The sequence below is a fragment of the Mustela nivalis genome, assembly GCF_964662115.1.
Source record: "Mustela nivalis genome assembly, chromosome: 10".
NCBI classification, from domain to species: Eukaryota; Metazoa; Chordata; class Mammalia; order Carnivora; family Mustelidae; genus Mustela; species Mustela nivalis.
In genome coordinates, this window is record NC_139029.1 from 46,526,242 (window position 1) to 46,544,287 (window position 18,046).

General features: G+C 37.3%; 1 protein-coding gene across 3 annotated transcripts in view; it reads left to right on the top strand.

Moving 5' to 3' along the window:
- Positions 1-14,889, top strand: part of HOOK1 (hook microtubule tethering protein 1) — a 70,721-nt gene extending 55,832 nt beyond the window's left edge. For all 3 annotated transcript variants that reach the window (XM_082687704.1, XM_082687706.1, XM_082687705.1), the window contains 7 exons: positions 2,653-2,746; positions 4,395-4,429; positions 4,985-5,067; positions 5,689-5,789; positions 7,704-7,805; positions 9,193-9,261; positions 11,428-14,889. In XM_082687704.1, coding sequence (XP_082543830.1) covers positions 2,653-2,746; positions 4,395-4,429; positions 4,985-5,067; positions 5,689-5,789; positions 7,704-7,805; positions 9,193-9,261; positions 11,428-11,598 — 655 coding nt within the window. In that variant the 3' untranslated portion in view covers positions 11,599-14,889. The remainder of the gene's footprint in view (positions 1-2,652; positions 2,747-4,394; positions 4,430-4,984; positions 5,068-5,688; positions 5,790-7,703; positions 7,806-9,192; positions 9,262-11,427) is intronic.
- Positions 14,890-18,046: the final 3,157 nt, after the last annotated feature.

Genomic DNA, 18,046 nt, shown 5'->3' on the forward strand with positions numbered 1-18,046 from the left:
CTGTCAAAATCCTAGAGGAGAACATAGGCAGTAACCTCTTCGACATTGGCCATAGCAACTTCTTTCAAGACATGTCTCCAAAGACAAAGGAAACAAAAGGGAAAATTAAATTTTAGGACCTCATCAAGATCAAAAGCTTCTGCACAGCAAAGGAAAAAAGTGAACAAAACAAAAAGGCAACTTCAAGAATGGGAGAAGATATTCGCAAATGACACTACAGGCAAAGAGCTGGTATCTAAGATCTGTAAAGAACTCCTCAAACTCAACACATACGAAACAGAAATGACATCAAAAAATGGGCAGAAGACATGAACAGACACTTCTCCAAAGAAGACATCCAAATGGCTAACAGATGCACAAATGACTAACAGACACATGAAAAAATGTTCATCATCATTAGTCATCAGGGAGATTCAAATCAAAACCACATCGAGATACCCACTTATGCCAATTAGAATGGCAAAATTAGCAAGACAGTAAACAAGTGTTCGAGTGGATGTGGAAAAAGGGGAACCCTCTTACACTGTTGGTGAGAATGCAAATTGGTATAGCCAGTTTGGAAAACAGTGTGGAGATTTCCTTAAGAAATTAAATATAGAGCTACCTATGCCTGTGCAATTGTACTACTGGGTATTTACTCCAAAGATACTGATGTAGTGAACAGAAGGGCCATCTGTACTCCAGTGTTCGTAGGAGCAATGGCCACAATAGCCAAACTGTGGAAAGAGCCAAGATGCCCTTCAACTGACGAATGGATAAAGATGTGACCCATATATGCAATGGAGTATTATGCCTCCATCAGAAAGGATGAATACCCAACTTTTGTAGCAACATGGATGGGACTGGAAGAGATTATGCTGAGTGAAATAAGTCAAGCAGAGAGTCAAGTATCATACAGTTTCACTTACTTGTGGAGCATAAGGGATAACACAGAGGACATGGGGAGATGGAGAGGAGAAGTGAGTTGGGGGAAATCGGAGAGGGAGACAATCGAGAGACCACATGGACTCTGAGAAACAAACTAAGGGTTTTGGGAGGGAGAGGAATGGGGGGGTGAGAGGGCCTGGTTGTGGGTGTTAAGGAGGGCACGTATTGTATGGAACACTGGGTGTGCTGCATAAACAATGAATCTTGGAACACTGAAAAAATTAAATTAAAAAAATAGGATTTAATGTTTAAATTGTTTTCAGCCTTTCATGTTCATTATTTCAGCATACTTTATTAACCAGTTTGCTTATTCTTGAATTTCATTTATATGTCTTCAAATCCACAGAAAGTTTACAGGTGAATACATGACCTGTTGGCTTTGGGCTGCAGTGTGTACATGGATAGAACATAGACTGTGGAGTCAAATTTAAGCCCCTCCTCTATTTAAATTTATTAGCTGTTCTGTGCTGGGCAAGTTAGACTCACACTTAGTATTTTCAGCTATAAAAGTAAATGGTGTACTCATCTGATACCAATGAGGTGCTCAAGAAATAGAATGTTAAAAAATATAAAACATTGTTACAGTGTTCACTATATGACAGGCACTTTTCTAAGCACTTTTTTGGTATTCACTCAGAAATCCTCTTAAGAACTCTTATGAAGTGAGAATTATAATTATCTCTCTTTCATGGATAAGGAAGCTGAGGTTCAAGGAGGCTAAGGAACTCGTCCACAGATATAAGCTAGTAAGTTCTCAGTCCCACATTTGAACTTTCTGTCAGTCTGATTCCTAAGTCCAGACTCTTAACCAATATGCTAACTTGCCTCGTATAAATAGCATATTTTGCTATAAAAGTATTTGACTCTATTTGACCAAACTTTATTAGATCTTAGAGCCCACCAGGAATTTTAGATACACTTGAACCTTGTCTCTCAAAGTTGTATGTATAGTACTACATCAACATTGTAGCTTTCTGAGGGGACCATCAGATATTACTATCCCATGCAGTTCAATATCAGCACTGGAGATGGGAGGTGTCAGCTTTCAAAGAATTACTATAGGATGATAGACATGTGAGTGATGCTTGTATTATGTGATGCCTGCACTCGTGAAACAGTGGAGCGTTATAATAGGCAGATGTGTTGGGTCATATATACATGAAAAGACAGAGATGTTTTCTCCTGATGGTAACCTCATTTCAGGTTTCTCTTAAAGGGTTTTTAAAGAATGAGATTCTGCCAAGTTAGAAATCTGCCCTGGTTGCTAGTGTTAGTCTCTTTAATTTAAATAGAGCGTTTTAAAAGAAATGGTTGGGAAATGGTGAAATGGTGGACTGTGAAGTCTGAAACAACAAGAAGAAACCTAGTTCCCATTCATTAAAGATACAAGTATAGGAAAACTGAGCTCGTTTTCTGATTTTTTTGTACCAGTGAAGACAGTGCAGAATTGATGTGCTTTTACAGCTGGCACATAAGTATCTGACATCTTTAAATGCGGACATATGTACGTCCATGATAAAATGTCATCTTTTTAAAAAATATTTTCTTGTTGGTAGCCTATTATACTTAACACTCTATTATACCTAGCAACTGACAATTGTTGGGCATTCGTTATTGCTATGAAATGCATACTTTGTGAGTTAAATTGCACAGGTGTACCTTTATAGATCCATAACTATGTTGATTTTCAATACAAGTAAATATGTATGATTCATCCTACAACAGGCTGAGCAGAGAGCGTATCCGGGAATTGCAGCAGCAGATTGAGGACCTCCAGAAGTCTTTACAGGAGCAAGGCTCCAAGACTGAAGGAGAAAGTGTAAGTGACTTAAGTATTGTCATAATTTGCTGTGTGTGGACTCTCCGCCATGGGTCCTGATGCCCAAATTAGTCCTGTATTTTGAAAGTCCTACCCTTATCTTTGGGGGTGCCCTTGAATACCGTATATATCTGCATAAAGATGCAGTGATTTTGCCAACTTGGAACCTATACGTTAATCGTACATCTTGGAAGGTGATTTCTATCTGTCCTACTTAAACAGCTACACCTAAATTCATAGGAATTTCTGATTGAGAGCATGCTGCAAGTGAGGTCTTCATAGTTCTTTTCTCAGGCTTGAGAAAAGGCCTAAGTGTAGTTAGCCGTCAGAATTGAGGAAAACTTAACAGGAAGGAGAGAGTAAGACAATGATTTCTACTAAAGAGCATCAGAGAAGTGGATCACACCAACCTCCAGAGGACAGAAACCTTAATGCAGTTATGAAGACTTCAGTAACTCCTTATTTCTTCCCTCCCTGCATGCGGGCTTAGGGTCTCGCCATTTCTAGTGGGCTTAGATGGCAAACATTCTAGGAGGCAGATGAGAGGACTCAGCAGAGATCGAACAGCCCAAATCTGAGTATAGCTAGCAGTGTGTCTGTAGTTGGATATCTGTGTGCAGTGGAGAAAAGAAGTAAGAGAGGAGGGAGGAAGGCATTTAACAGCAAAAAGATAGGGCTCAGTGTCCGTAGACAGAACGTGAGGTGGTTGTGCCTGTGTTGATGGGGGAGATGGTTATGAAGAGTAGGTGAAGAGATGAGGGAGAAGACTGAAGGGGTTGTGTTTCCTCTCTGTCTTTTATATGCTTTATATGATTTTCTCTTTTTTCCCCGGGGGCTTGGAAAATAGAAATCGTCTCATGCGTGGCGGCATCTCGTATGTGCATATATACGGTATTGTAACCTCTCTAATACAAATATTTTTCTAAGCCACATTAGGGAATACTTTTAAAATGGGATCTATTTGGGGGGAGTACAATTTTGGATTGCAGAATTTTTAAAAGATTTTATGTTTCTCTTTTTAAAAGGTATTAGTGTCTGAGTTATATTTCAGATCATATATTTTAAATTTATCTAGTCACTAGAGGATCTTGAACCAGTATTGCAATTTAAAGTCCTCCTTTTTAAAGAGGAAATTTTATGTTTTAAATTTTATTTTTTAACAAAATTTACTTCATTTTGATGTTAATATTAAAGTGCTTATATTTGTAATGATAAAGCTTTATTATAAAGATTATTATTTAAGTCTATTCTTCATTAAAGGCCTAAAATCTTAAAATTTGTATTTTAAATAATGATTTTTAAGTGTTTGATACTCCTCAGTATATCACATTCAGCTTGCATTTGCTACTTTTCTTTCAAGTTTAAATTTTATTTTCATGGTATTGAAATATGAAGAAATAGGAAGCATTTTTCTTTTTACTATTGTACTCATTCTTCTTTCATTTCCTAACCTCCTTTCCTTTCCCTTTGAAGTCAATAATACCTAAAATTTTATGTTTTTACAAGTATGTTATTAGAAATACAAATTTTTAAAACATTTATAATTTTAAGTAATATACTTCAAAAGGAAGTAAAAAGATTTTGATGTCTGGAAAATTTATCTTTGTCACAATAGATATCTTACAGCAACTTTTTTTAATTTTTATAGTCCAGCAAACTAAAGCAGAAGTTGGAAGCTCATATGTAAGTAAAACTGATATTTCATTTCAAATATGAAAGGGGAAGGGTTTTAAAAACTTCTAACACTAGTGTCCTTTTCTGATTTCATTTATAAGAAAAATCAGGCATCCGTTCAGGCAATGAACAGTTCATCACTGCCACCAAGAAGCGAAAAAACAATGTTCAGCCTGCCAGTGATCCCAGTCATCCCAGTGATCCCAGATCCTACATTTTTCAATCATTAATGTCATTTGAAGAGTTTACAAAGCAGACAACTGTCACAACTTGACTATGTGATGTGGGATGTTTAACCAATAAAATATTTCCTTTGATTTTCTTAGGAAGCAAGGATGGCAGGGGGAAAAAGTTAACATTTTTAGCACCTATCATGTGCCAGGCAGCTTACCTTCTCACAGCAACCCCTATAATATTTGGCAGGTATTACTCCCATTTCCCAGGTGAGGAGATTCAGGATCAGAAAGTGATATGCCCACAGTCCACAGATATTATGTGGCAGAAATCAGTTTTCATTCTTAGGTCTGTTTGCTTCCAAAACTCCATGCTCTTTCCACTACTTAGGGAAAAACTAACTGAGGTCCAGGAAGAATTACAGAAGAAACAGGAACTCATTGAAGATCTTCAGCCAGATGTAAACCAGAATGGTAGGTATTTGTAAAAACCTGGATCAGACTACGTCTAAGGACTTGCCCTCTTTAATTGAAGGATGCAAGAACTGTGTACCAGTTTCTGGACACTCCATAAATACATACATTGCAAAGAAGAACCATGATAATTTTCTAGTGATTTAAGTAATCAGTAAATGATCCAATCTTAAAAAAAAATCTAATAAAATGAACTGATTGATATATAGGAGTATCAAACATTGTAAAATATAGTAGAATTAATACTATGGAAATATAAGTAAAAGAATGTATAATCAAATTAAAATAACCTTTAAGTATTGTGTAGAAGGAATGCTTTATTTTCTAATGATGTTTGTGATTACATTGTAAAGTGTGTTTGCTCATCGAAACACTGGAGACAAAGTAGAAAAATAGCTAGATAAAGCAGATTATAGATCTTTTTAAAGAAAGAATAATACGAAATGATCAAGAATGTATTGGTTGTAGTTCAAAAGTTTTAGATAAGAATTCTTTACAAAGAAGAAATAAACATTTCTCTTTTAAGTTCTCTTATCAGTCTTTAGAAAAAATACGATAGAATTTTTGTGTGAAAAGGGAGTATTTTAAATCAGTCATGTTTCATTTCCTTTTCAATAACAGCACAAAAGATCATTGAACTTGAGGCTGCTCTTCAGAAGAAAGATGAAGATATGAAAGCGATGGAGGAGAGATATAAAATGTACTTGGAGAAAGCTAGAAATGTGAGTGACTAATCTTTTGGAGCCCAAGTCTTCTGACTCAGTTTCTTATTAGGCCAGTCCCGTCTGTGGGACTGTTCCTTCTGTCTTTGGGTCCATCACTTTGTTCCCTCCCACCTACCTTGCGGGTCAGTTCTCGTGCTCTCTCACTCTCACTCATGAGCATCGGGTAAAACAAACATGGGGCTTTACTGGGACTGTTTCAGGGGGGACTGGAGTGACCTCATTAGGGGAGATGACTGTTAGGAAGTATGGAGGCGTTAGCTCTTAAAGTGAAAGTTTGCCTTTTGTGAAAATTTAGCTCTTCAGACTTGTTTAAAGTTTTAGTCTTCAGTCTAGATGAGACAGTTAAGCACTATTCAGTCGATGTTTACCAGACTTAATATTTTTTGCCTTATTTCAAACTTAAATATCTGTAAGTGCTATTCTCATAAAATCTATTCCATGAATGCTGGATATTTTCCTAATTAATTTTAAGTATTCTCTCTTAGAGAATGCTAATATATTTTTTCTAGTTATTGAATAAAAGGATTATATGATGAGGCTTTAAAATGCTGCTAATGTTTTTGTTCTTTTTATGTTTAAGCTTTATAAGTTGTATATTGTACCTGCATCAATAGCTAAACCTCCCGATCTCAGAAGGTAGAAGCTACTTCTTGATCACAGGAAGCCCATCGTTCAGTGGGGGAGGGGCTCTGCTCCATGCAATCTGCCAGAGCCCCCAGCTGACAGAGGCTTTGCCTCCTTGAACATGGCGTTCCCAAGCTCACTGGAGATAGTCCAGCTGGTAGATGAGGGAGGCCAGCCTTGACTGCACTGGAGGATACTCTTGACGGGGCAGGCCTGGGAGCCGTGAACCACTTTCACCCTCATTTCAGTGGGCAGAATGCAGGCACCCAGCTCCACCCACCCACCTAGAGATCCCTGCTAAACATATGCAGTCAGGTGCTGCCACCATCCTGTTTCTCTCAACTGCAAAAAAGTGTAAATGCTCTTAGTCGCAAGCAGTGTCTTTGTAGTGTGTCTTTGTAGTTAAATTATGATTTAGGACATTGGGGAGGGTGTCCCCTACATCCCCACTGTCCCCATCAGTGCCTCCCATATTTGGCACTCAGCAAATTGCTTTGAATGACCTGCAGGAATGTTTAACATACTACCTTTTAGTCTTTTTCCTTTACCTCTATAAGTATAGGTGAAATCTTCCTAAGTCTTTAGATCATTTTAAATCTTTGTTAATAGATTTGTAATTAAATCATACTGATGCTCTTGTTATTGGAAATTTGTTTGTTCCTGATGTACACCTGATATTTCTGAGTTAATTTTTTGTTATACTGCTGGCTACATAGTTTGGTTGAGTCTCTGAACAACATTCTGACTGAATGTCTTTTACCTAGCCACCCTCTGGTTTACAGATTAAAATCACCAATTTCCATTATATTGATCCTTATGTATTGAATTACATTTAACTAGGTAATGGTAGTAGAGAAGATTGTTCTATGAAATTTTTTGATACTTTGTACAATCAGTAAGTTCCCATATAATTATCAAATTCATCTTAATTAAAAAAAAATTCTCATCATTATAAATATGGAAAGTGTTATTTCAAGACCTTAGTGCTCAAAGCTTAATAACACTAAATTATTGTCTGAGTACCAAGCCTTGGAGAAAGGAAATTTTATTTTGGTAGAGGGATCTTTTCATTTTTGTACTGAAGTTTGATAACCATTGGACCTTTGTGGAATGCTATTTATGTTTTTCAAATTTAATTGCCAAGTAAGCCATAGTTAGTACCTGGATAATTTTACTTTCTGGATATTTTACCACTTTATCTACAGAGATACTATAGATGATGATACTATATTTCCATAATTTATAAGATAAAGTAAATGTAAAATATAAATTTTTTTCTTTAAACAGGTAATAAAAACTTTAGATCCCAAATTAAATCCAGCATCAGCTGAAATAATGCTACTTAGAAAGCAGTTGGCAGAGAAAGAGAGAAGAATTGAGATTCTAGAGGTAAAATTTTCATATTCACACATTTCTTTTGAATTATCCTGTGTAACCCTGGTGATTAATTGCTGTCACATATCTGCTGCAAATGATCAAGTCTTGCAAGAGGTTAGTTGAGGTCAGAAGTTAGAGATGTCATGTTTTAGCACTCTGTGTTTATTACAGTCTCTCTAGCCCATGAGATTGGTCTCTGCAAGTGTATGTACTCTGCTGCTTTGTATCTCTCTTCCCCACAACAGCCAATCGTGTGGATATCCGTTAGTGTCTAGTAGAGTTCTGCTATATTAGCTCCTTTTAAAATTATACAGATTAGAGTTCATTCAGAAAATATGAAAGAAATAAGGGAGGAAGGGAGAGGAAAAGGACCAAACTCACCGTTTAAAAAAGGTACTGTACTCAGTTAACCAGATTTTCTTTCTCTTTTCTTCTCCCTGTTCCTTGAACACTTGAACCTAAGTAAACTCTTTAGCTGCAATTCCTAGGGGAAGAAAGTGCTCACAGAATCCAGTAAGCCCTTGCACTAAAGTGGCAGTATTGGTTATTAATCATGCACAGCTGTGGTAGTGATGACATCTTTTCATTAATTAGCTGCTGAGTCTTTTAAGTTTTAAAAGTTATTTTTGTTCTAATGATGATATCATTTTTACAGCTGGGTTACGTATTTCAGTCTGGAATTGTATGTTCGTAGATTTTATGATTAGGCATGTTGTAGTTTCCTTTGCAAAATGTTTTCTATCATATATATTATAGCATGATGCTCACGGTACAGAAAGCATACAAGAAAGGGGGGAGGCACATGAGCAACTTGCTGTAGGAACATTGGTGGTTTAGTTTATAGCTTTTTATATGAGTCATTTGTATCAAGTGCAAATTACAATATTTGCTATATTCGAGGAATTAAGACATGGATGTTAAGGGTAATATGCAAACATGGCCACAGGCAGTCTAGTATACAGATCACCAAGAATGAAGAGATAAAAATTTGTGTTAAGCTTTATAGGGATTTTAAAGGATTTTCTGGGATATGTTCTACTATATCCTCTCTCTCCTTCATTTTCACTCCTCCATAGGTGCAGCTCTGTTTTGTCATTTAAGCCAGTTGCTACTTTCTTTTCTAGAGGTAGGGACAGTAGCATGAAAATCTCAGTTTTTTCATGTTGTTGAACATCTGTTCTCCCAGCAGAATTTCTGAAATAAATATTTACTAGTCATGGTCTTACTCTTTTCTTAAGGGCATTGTGTGTGCATTCTCCATGATTGTGTTCAGATTTTGACTGCTTTATGCCGCACAGTGCATTTTTTAAATTCTAAATGAGCACAGTGAAAAATGATTCCATTTTTGGTAGTTTCAGTTTATTTCTGGGATCTTGATAGTCCTTGTTTCTTTTTCTAGAGTGAATGTAAAGTAGCAAAATTCCGTGATTATGAAGAAAAACTCATTGTTTCTGCCTGGTACAATAAGGTGAGTTGACATGCAGCCGGTGATTGGATGTTGTGTTTATCAAACATTTTGACCATGAACCATTAGGAGAAATACATTTTATACCAAAGATCAGAACCTGTATATGTTTACATATATAACTGAACAGAATTTACCCTGACTGTGTACCTGATACTCTGGTATCTCCTGTCACATTCTCTCTCTCTCTTTTTTTTTTTTTTTAAATATTAGTCATACTTAAAATTGTATATTTTAGTTTGATGTTTTTGGTTGATTTTGACCTTCTCAGAATCACTAAATTGATTTTGTGACTCATCAACTTTTAGTGGATACTCATGAAGCACACATACAACAGTTTATAAATATTTCAAAAATTGTCTTATTTGAGTGAAAATATTTAATTTGTGCCTCATATGGGTTTTTGTAGAAGTAGGAATATCTGTGCAATGCAAAATTAAGTGCATCTAGTACTCAACATTTATTTTAACCTCTGTATCTTACTTTTTTTTTTTTTTAAGATTTTATTTATTTATTTGACAGGCAGAGATCACAAGTAGGGAAAGAGGTAGACAGAGAGAGAGGAAGGGAAGCAGGCTCCTTGCTGAGCAGAGAGCCCAATGTGGGGCTCGATCCCAGGACCCTGAGATCATGACCTGAGCCAAAGGCAGAGGCTTTAACCCACTGAGCCACCCAGGTGCCCCTCACTATTTGTTTTGTTTTTGTTTTTGTTTTTGTTTTTTTTAATCAGGAATGCTCTTCAGAATAGTCTGTTATAACAAGGAGAGAGTAGTATAACATTATTTGAAGTGTATTTTGTTTTATCATCCTTATTCTCAGCAAGATGTTTTCATCATATTTCATGATGTATATGGTTCCTTTGGGTTATTTCAATCTACAGAGAGAGTGGACACAGCCATTATCTACATTAGCTGCTGCTTGTTTAGTATGAGAGAATATCAGTTTATGGACTCTGTCCGTGTGTGAACATGGTGCTTCACCACACGGAACTGGGTGCCCTGCTTCAAACATGCCCGCTCTTCTGTGCCACTGTACTTCTTGTCTGCTCTTTCCTTCCCTTCTCTGCTTGGTAAAATTCGGCTTAATTTAGCAAGCCTGTGAAGGAAATTATAGGTGAGGTGTTCATGGAACCTTCTGTCATGAGTCAGTCAGCCTAGTTAGGACTGGTGTATTATTGTCTTTGTTCCTCTGTAGTCTTTTGATACATAAATTATTAAATACATTTGAGCCAAATACACATTATTCATTCATTTTCTACCCATGTCTTTTGAACATTTACTATTTTCTTTTTTTTTTTTTAAAGATTTTATTTATTTATTTGACAGAGAGAGATCACAAGTAAGCAGAGAGGCAGGCAGAGAGAGAGAGAGAGGAGGAAGCAGGCTCCCTGCTGAGCAGAGAGCCCGATGGGGGACTCGATCCCAGGACCCTGAGATCATGACCTGAGCCGAAGGCAGCGGCTTAACCCACTGAGCCACCCAGGCGCCCAAAACATTTACTATTTTCTATGTATTACACTAGTTACTCATGATTCTAAGCTTAGTAAAATCGTGTTGTGTGTCTAGTGAGAGAAGGGAATGATTCCTCTTCCTATGAAACTCGCCGTCCGCAATCACCGTCCTTTGTCATGCAGCAGTATGTAGATAGGCCATAGTGAATGTCAGCTGTGACGCATGCGTCAGAAGACATGTTAGAGCACAAGTTGTTGTACTCATTTAGTAGGTCTGGCAAGAGTCTACAGGGGAGAACTTGCATTTTCAACAAATTCCCATTGGTGCAAATGATATTCTGGGGACCATATTTGAGATCCGTTGATCTGAGTTTTTCTCTTGTGCTGTGTATGCTCACAGTGGGTAGAGTGAAGGCCCGAACATAAAGACTTACCTTTTTTTATTGCTATAATTAAAGTTAACCTTATTATTTTAAGCTGCTCTTTTTATTGACTTCAAATTCAGTAGGTTAAAATAGAGGAACTGGATTTTATGCCTTCGTTTCCTCTTCCTTGCTAGCGTGATGATGTACAGGTCAATGAGCTGCGGAACTCTTTGTCCATAAAATGAGGAGGACAGCAGCTTTATCGAATTTGGGGGATTAAATGACTTAATTTTTGTGAAAAGCATTTTACAAACTCTAAATAGTCTTGTTATTTGTTTGCTTATGTTTGTTCAGAGTCTAGCATTCCAGAAACTGGGGATGGAATCTAGACTTGTGAGCAGCAGTGGTGCCTGCAAGGACCCTGGGGCGTGTGCTCCCGCACGGTCGTTCCTAGCACAGCAGCGGCACATCACCAACACCAGAAGAAACCTCTCTGTCAAAGTTCCTGCTACCACACCCGATTAAACTACAACAGAAAACATAAACAGAAGTGCCCTTAAAATAGTTTGTATCCTTCAGTTAACTTCCAGGTTGAAAAAGAAATTTATGGTGGTGGATATCAGCTATTTAAAAATCAGTATGCATAAAATGAATTTCGCCAGCTGACTTTGGAAACAAAATACAGAATTAGCTGTTTCTCTAAGGGAGCACACTTGAGTAATTGGAAGAGGTAATTAGGCACACATCTCAAACAGTTGTCTTCTGAGAGTGTTGTAAGTTCATATTGACTTGGTATATTTTAGTTTAATGTCTTCAGTTTTACCAGTAACTTGGTTAATTTACAATGTGTAATCAGTAGTAAGTAATTTAAAAACATATCTATATTCGTTTTATTGTTTTGGTTATAAAAATAGTCTTGAGGTAGGTACATGGAGAACTATACAAGTTATATTTTTTGACTATATATATATATTTTATAAAAAAAATATATATATATATATAAAAGGTTTTACCTCTATCCTCAAATCTGTCATCAGGTGGGTCTATTTTATCATGTAATGGAAGATTGGACTATTGCAGTGACTTCTGCCATAGTAAAAGGGACTAGTTGGAGATTCTGCAGATCCAGGAGACGTCACAGTTCTTCTGTGTCCCTGCTGTAAACGAGGGCTTCTGTACAGCATGGTTGACATGCTCATGGTGTGGAATGAACGGACTTTTATAAAAGGTGATTTTTCTGGTGGGAAGCAAGGCAAAAAGTATAATTTGTGTGAAACATTATACCTGTTTTTAGTATGATTATAATTATTGCTTTTAAGCATAAGATAATCAGGGCTTTTGTTGAAAAACATACTATAATAGTTTTTTCCATGCACTGCAAGGAGGTAGTACAGTGAGGAAACAGTCTGGAATCCATCTTACTTCTGTTTACAAATTTAAGGAACCTGTCTGGGACTCAGTTCTTGGTATTCAGTGCACTTCTGTCCAAAGCTCATCTTTTCACAGGTGTTGTTTTCTAATTTGGGGGGCCATTTTTAAGAGTCACACTTCAGAACTTTAGTTGAGTTAAATCTGTGCTGTCCAGTATCGTAGCCACAAGCCACGTGTGGCAATTTCAATAAAACTAATTAAAATGAAAAATTCAGTTCCTTGGTCATCAACCACATTTCCAGATGCTCAGCAGCCACGTATGGCTGGTGACTACTATATTGGAAAGTGCAGATATAAAACTGTCCATCGTTGCAAAAAGTTCTGTTGGACGGTGCTCTACTAAACCTTTTTATAGTAACTTTGAAATACTCTTTGATATTTGACGACAAAAGAAGAAAAATGTCAGAGCTATTTCAGATATGAAACGGAACTGAATTGTGACATAACAAGCAGTTTGCATTCCTTAGAGTTGAATAGTTTATGTTGTGACGTTCACTGTTAACCTTTCCAGCCGTTCGACAACTGCATACCTATCCGCGGATGTCTGAGCCATGTGATCGGGCCCAAGTACTGGCCTCTGCTCTAGGTGTAGAGCAGCAACCATAAAAATATATATATAAGCAAAATGGATATTTTTGTGTTTCAATACAGTTTTATTTACAAAAACTGGACATAGGACAGATTTGGCCTACAGTAGACCCTGTTCTGGATTTTATTGTCAGCTTTTCTTTGCGTATATGAGTATTGTTCCATTTACAGTATTACTCATTTAAATACTTGGTTTCTAGATTTTCTACTGGTCCATTTTTTTCTAATCACTGACGATACATGAAACCTACTGCAGTTAGGTCTCTTAAGACTAGGAAGCAGCTCCCGGGATGTGTTGTCTCATCAGGGTTACTTCTGTTGACTACCTCTTAGATTTTGATGTTTTTTTATTGGTGCAATTTTTTTGTTGGTTTGCATTTTTGTATATTCTTAGAGTCTGCTTGCCTGCAACTTTTAGTGAAACGAAATAGCCCTTTGAAAATATTTTAGCATGCTATTAAAATTTTCCAGATATTATGGCATTTTGGTATATTTGGTCAATGTAAAACATCTGCTCCTTTGGTGTTTACTACTTGGTTTGTAGTAGTTACTTTACTACTTGAGATTTTACAAGCTCTTCAAGCTCCCTTTTATTGGAATTTATTGTAAAACATCAATTTCAATAAATTAGTATTTTCACAGTCAATTACTCTTAGATTTTCAATTATCATATTTGGAATTTCTAAATAATTCATGCAATTTCTGAATTAGGACAGAAGGCTAGATTCTTTTTTTTTAATAGAGAAAAAATTTTGTGATTTACCACTTTTCTAGTTGATAAGTAGAATTTAAGAGGCTCAATATAGAGGTATTTATACAAGAGTAATGTAAAGTTCTGTATTATTGTGATTAACCATATGGAAATTCAGGAACTGATCAGAAGTGAGATTCTTTTCCACATCTGGTTAATGTAGTGAGATTGACACCCTGTGGGTGGTGCAGCATTATAAATACTCATCACGAACCATGATTTATACATGACTGTGTTGTGAGGCTTGAGTGCATATGCCAGGGAGGAGAAATCCAGCATTTCTCTGTCTGATAAGGAATTGAATGTCTCAGTGATAAAAGATTAAACCACAGACCAATTTGGAAATGATCCGTAATTTTGAGCATTGCTCTGAGATTAATATTCCTCTTTTTAAAATAAAAAGTGTGTATATGTATGACAGTGATCAGTTAATATATTGAGAAATATTTGAAGTACATTCTATTTTTTCAATGAGTAAGGCTATTGAACTGATTGATGATTTAATATAGATTAAGAATTAATGTCTTATCTAGAAACACTAAACTGAGTATCCTTCATTAAAATGTCATCACCTTTGGTAACTGGATTGCTAATTTGAGCATTAGATAATGCTTCTACATCTACACCTCTTTCTGTATTTTGGCACATTTGGCTCTGTGGGGTGGCTTTTAGGTTACAGTACTGTGTTAGGTTCTCCGTATGCATATTTAATGCGAAACATTCCTATGTAAAAATGTGTGTGTATGGTTATATGCATACATTCCTATTGTGAACCTGTACATCGCAAAGTAGTTTGGAAATTTGTAAAGCACAACCATTAAAGAAAATAGCGTGCAGTTATAAAACTTGATGTAGCTTCAATGTTATGTTTAGTTTATAAAAGGTTCTTTCTATTTTCTATGGCAAAGACTTTGACACTTGAAAAATAGAAGCAATACTTGATTTATTTTTGTAAGTATTTAGGGTATTATTTTAAATGATTGTCCAATAACAGTATAATAGTTGTGAAAGGTTTTAAATAAATTTCCTGATTTCTGTGTCTGACAGTTACAGTGGATTTTTTAGCGGGTACAAGTGCACTGTTTATTTGCTGCTTTAAATAAAGGACTTCAAATATTTAGTTTGTTAAAGAAAAATAATTGCATCAACTTAATTCTTCAACTTTTTCATTTGAATTTTTTGGTGAATAAGAAGATGTGTAAAAGCGATTTGCTGATGTTTCCTTTTATGTCTCCAGTTTCATCACTGTAATCTAGACATTTTGCATTACCATGAAATCCAGAATATTTTTGGGTTTTCTTTGGCAGAGATTACTACTTACCTCTTCACATCCATTTTCCCCTTCTTCCTTCAGTAAGAGAATGCCATGTTTTTAGTTTGTCACCTTTGCCATCCAGAGATGGGGAGTGGAGGCAGGGAGAATAACTATTTCCCAGACACCATTGTAACTAGGTAGGGCCATTTAACTAAGTTCTGGCCAAAAGGGTGTGAATAGTAGTGAGGGGGAGCCCTCAGGGACAATAGAACAAGGAAGAAGACACTTGGATCTCTGATACTGCTGTCCAGCCATACCAGCTATCATTTCCAGCCCAAATTTCTCATAAGCAGTTTTTTTAAAAGCTACTTTATTTTTTCCCCCAGCATCCTACTCTCCCGCCCCCCCCCCCCCAATCTCTACATGTTTGTTAAAATGAGTTGTGAAATTTTTAGGAAAATTCAGGTGTTCCATGTTCTTGGAACAGGTCTTGGAAAGGTTTAACGCTGTTGCTGTTCAGAAATGCTCATAAATAGTTCTTTTATCACATGAATGAACTTCAGGCGCCAAATATGCAAAAATGGTGAAAAAAGTGAAAACTCCTCTCGATTTAGATTGATCCCCATATTCCCAAAACTACGTGATTCTATAATTCTAACTTTCTGAACTTAGCAATAAATCCTGGGCCAACATCATCACATAATTTTGTGATTAGTTCACTAAGAACAACCGAAGGTTCTTGACCTGCACAGACCAATATGGTGGCTGCAAGCCACAACAGGTATTAAAACATAAATTTTGATTAAGTTTTATTCCCTCACAGCCACACATGCCTCGTGGCTCCAGTGTCGGACAGTTCAAGTAAGGAAATTTCAGTCGTCGCAGAAAATGGAATTGGACAGGTCTGTTCTGGATGCCTAGGTTGAATGTATACATTCTGCATCTCTGAAGTTTCAGGTGGTTTTGCAATCACAGAAATGTAGTGAAGTAAAACTTTCAGATGTCTTGCTGTACACAATGGCATGCTCAGGGATACAGCTGCAGTCGGATTCCGAAGCTGTCTATGGTTTGGATGACGAAGCACTCTACTCCCTGATCGCCTGGGCTGCAGCCACCTTGCTATCAGTAAGTGGTAAAAGCGGCAATTTAGATGTCTTGCCTCTTGCTTCAGCTCAAATTTTTCCCTCTTCTGTAAATCCTTCCAAGGTTTCTCAAACAAGATAAGAGCTGTTTTTCTGAAAATTTCCAACCCTGTCTTCGTGATCTTAGTGTGATCTACTTTGTTTTTCCCTCAACTGTCTGCCCCACTGCACTAAGTTTCTTGAGATCATTGGCCATACCTGGTTATCTGTTTCCCCTGCAGCACAGTATCTACACAGTCAGTACATATGTACCAGCCAAACTAGGCTTGCTGATGAGGTACAGAATTTCTTTAGAAATCCAGTCTCATGACGCTCTGAAGAGATAAGGGAAGTGCACTGAAGGAGCATCCGAATATACAAGAAATTAAGAAACCCTCCGTCCATGGACTCAACGAATACAGGGTCTCACATGGATCCATGGCTCTGAGAGAAATCTGGAAAAACAGTTGAGGGAGACTTGTGCATACTAGGTGACTAAGGATGTGCTCCCATTGAAACAGGTAGGAAAAGCTGAAACAGACTCTCAGCATAAACCCCGCCCCTGGCAATGTGCTGTGCTGTTGGAGGGAGACCCCCAACAACCAGCTGCTCCCTGCGGAGTGAAAGGTTTGTACCATACATCTGCCGTGTCAACCTTTATGGCTGCTACCTGAAGAATGAGGTTCTAACTAAGCCATCTCTGGGAGCTGATGGGGCTTGGTGTTTGCTAGTCTCCTAGGACCTCAAAGAGCCAGGACGTGGTTTTATTTATTTTTTTTTTAATTTTGTATTTATTTAAATTTAATTAACCAACATATTACATCACTAGCTTTCGATGTAATGTTCAGTGATTCATTAGTTGCTTATAACACCCAGTGTTCATCACATCATGTGTCATGCTCAATGCCCATCACCCAGTTATCCCAGCCCCCGACACACCTCCCGTTTCACAACTTTGTTTGTTTCCTGGAGTGCAGAGTGTCTCATGGTTGGTCTCCCTCTCTGATTTCTTCCCATTCAGTTTTCCCTCCCTTTCCCTGTGATCCTCTGTGCTATTTCTTACGTTCCACATATGAGTGATGAAACCATATAATTGTCTTTCTCTGATTGATTTATTTCACTTAGCACAATACCCTCCAGTTACAAGGATGTGGTTTTAAATGGGCGCACTGACACTTTCTGGGGCTCTTCCCCTGGCTCAGTGCTTAGGAGCAGGCAGTAAATCTCAGAGTTTCTCCCTGAAGGGTTGACTGCACATCTAGCACTCTAACTCTACCGGCTGCCTGAGGATTTACCCACTAACTAGCTTGCATGTAGAAGCTGATGGGATAGGCAATTACCATTCTCTGGGAGCTTGAGCAAGCTTGTGAGCACTAACTGTAGCTTCTCCTACTGGCTCACTCCAGTGGGAAAAACCTAGCTTTCAGCTTCTCTCTGGAAGGAGTTGAACTATCCATCTGCTACCCTGACTTTTCCAGCTGCTGCCTGATGGTCTAACTTCTTTCTTGTCTCTAGGAGTTGATAAGGCACAGCCTTCACTAGTCCCTTTGGGTCTACAGAGAAAGCAGAAGTTTTGAGTGACCCTGCAGGCTCTTGTTATGACTCCTCATCTCGGCTCACTCTGCAATATTATCCAGCATCTGGATAGAGAGACTATACTACTGCCTGACTTTTCCCATTGCTGCCTGATAGTTTGTCTTCTAACTTTACCTATTTCTGGGAGTTGACTTGCACAGGTAATGACTAATATTTTGGATTCTTTTTTAATTTTTTTTATAAACATATATTTTTTATCCCCAGGGGTACAGGTCTGTGAATCACCAGGTT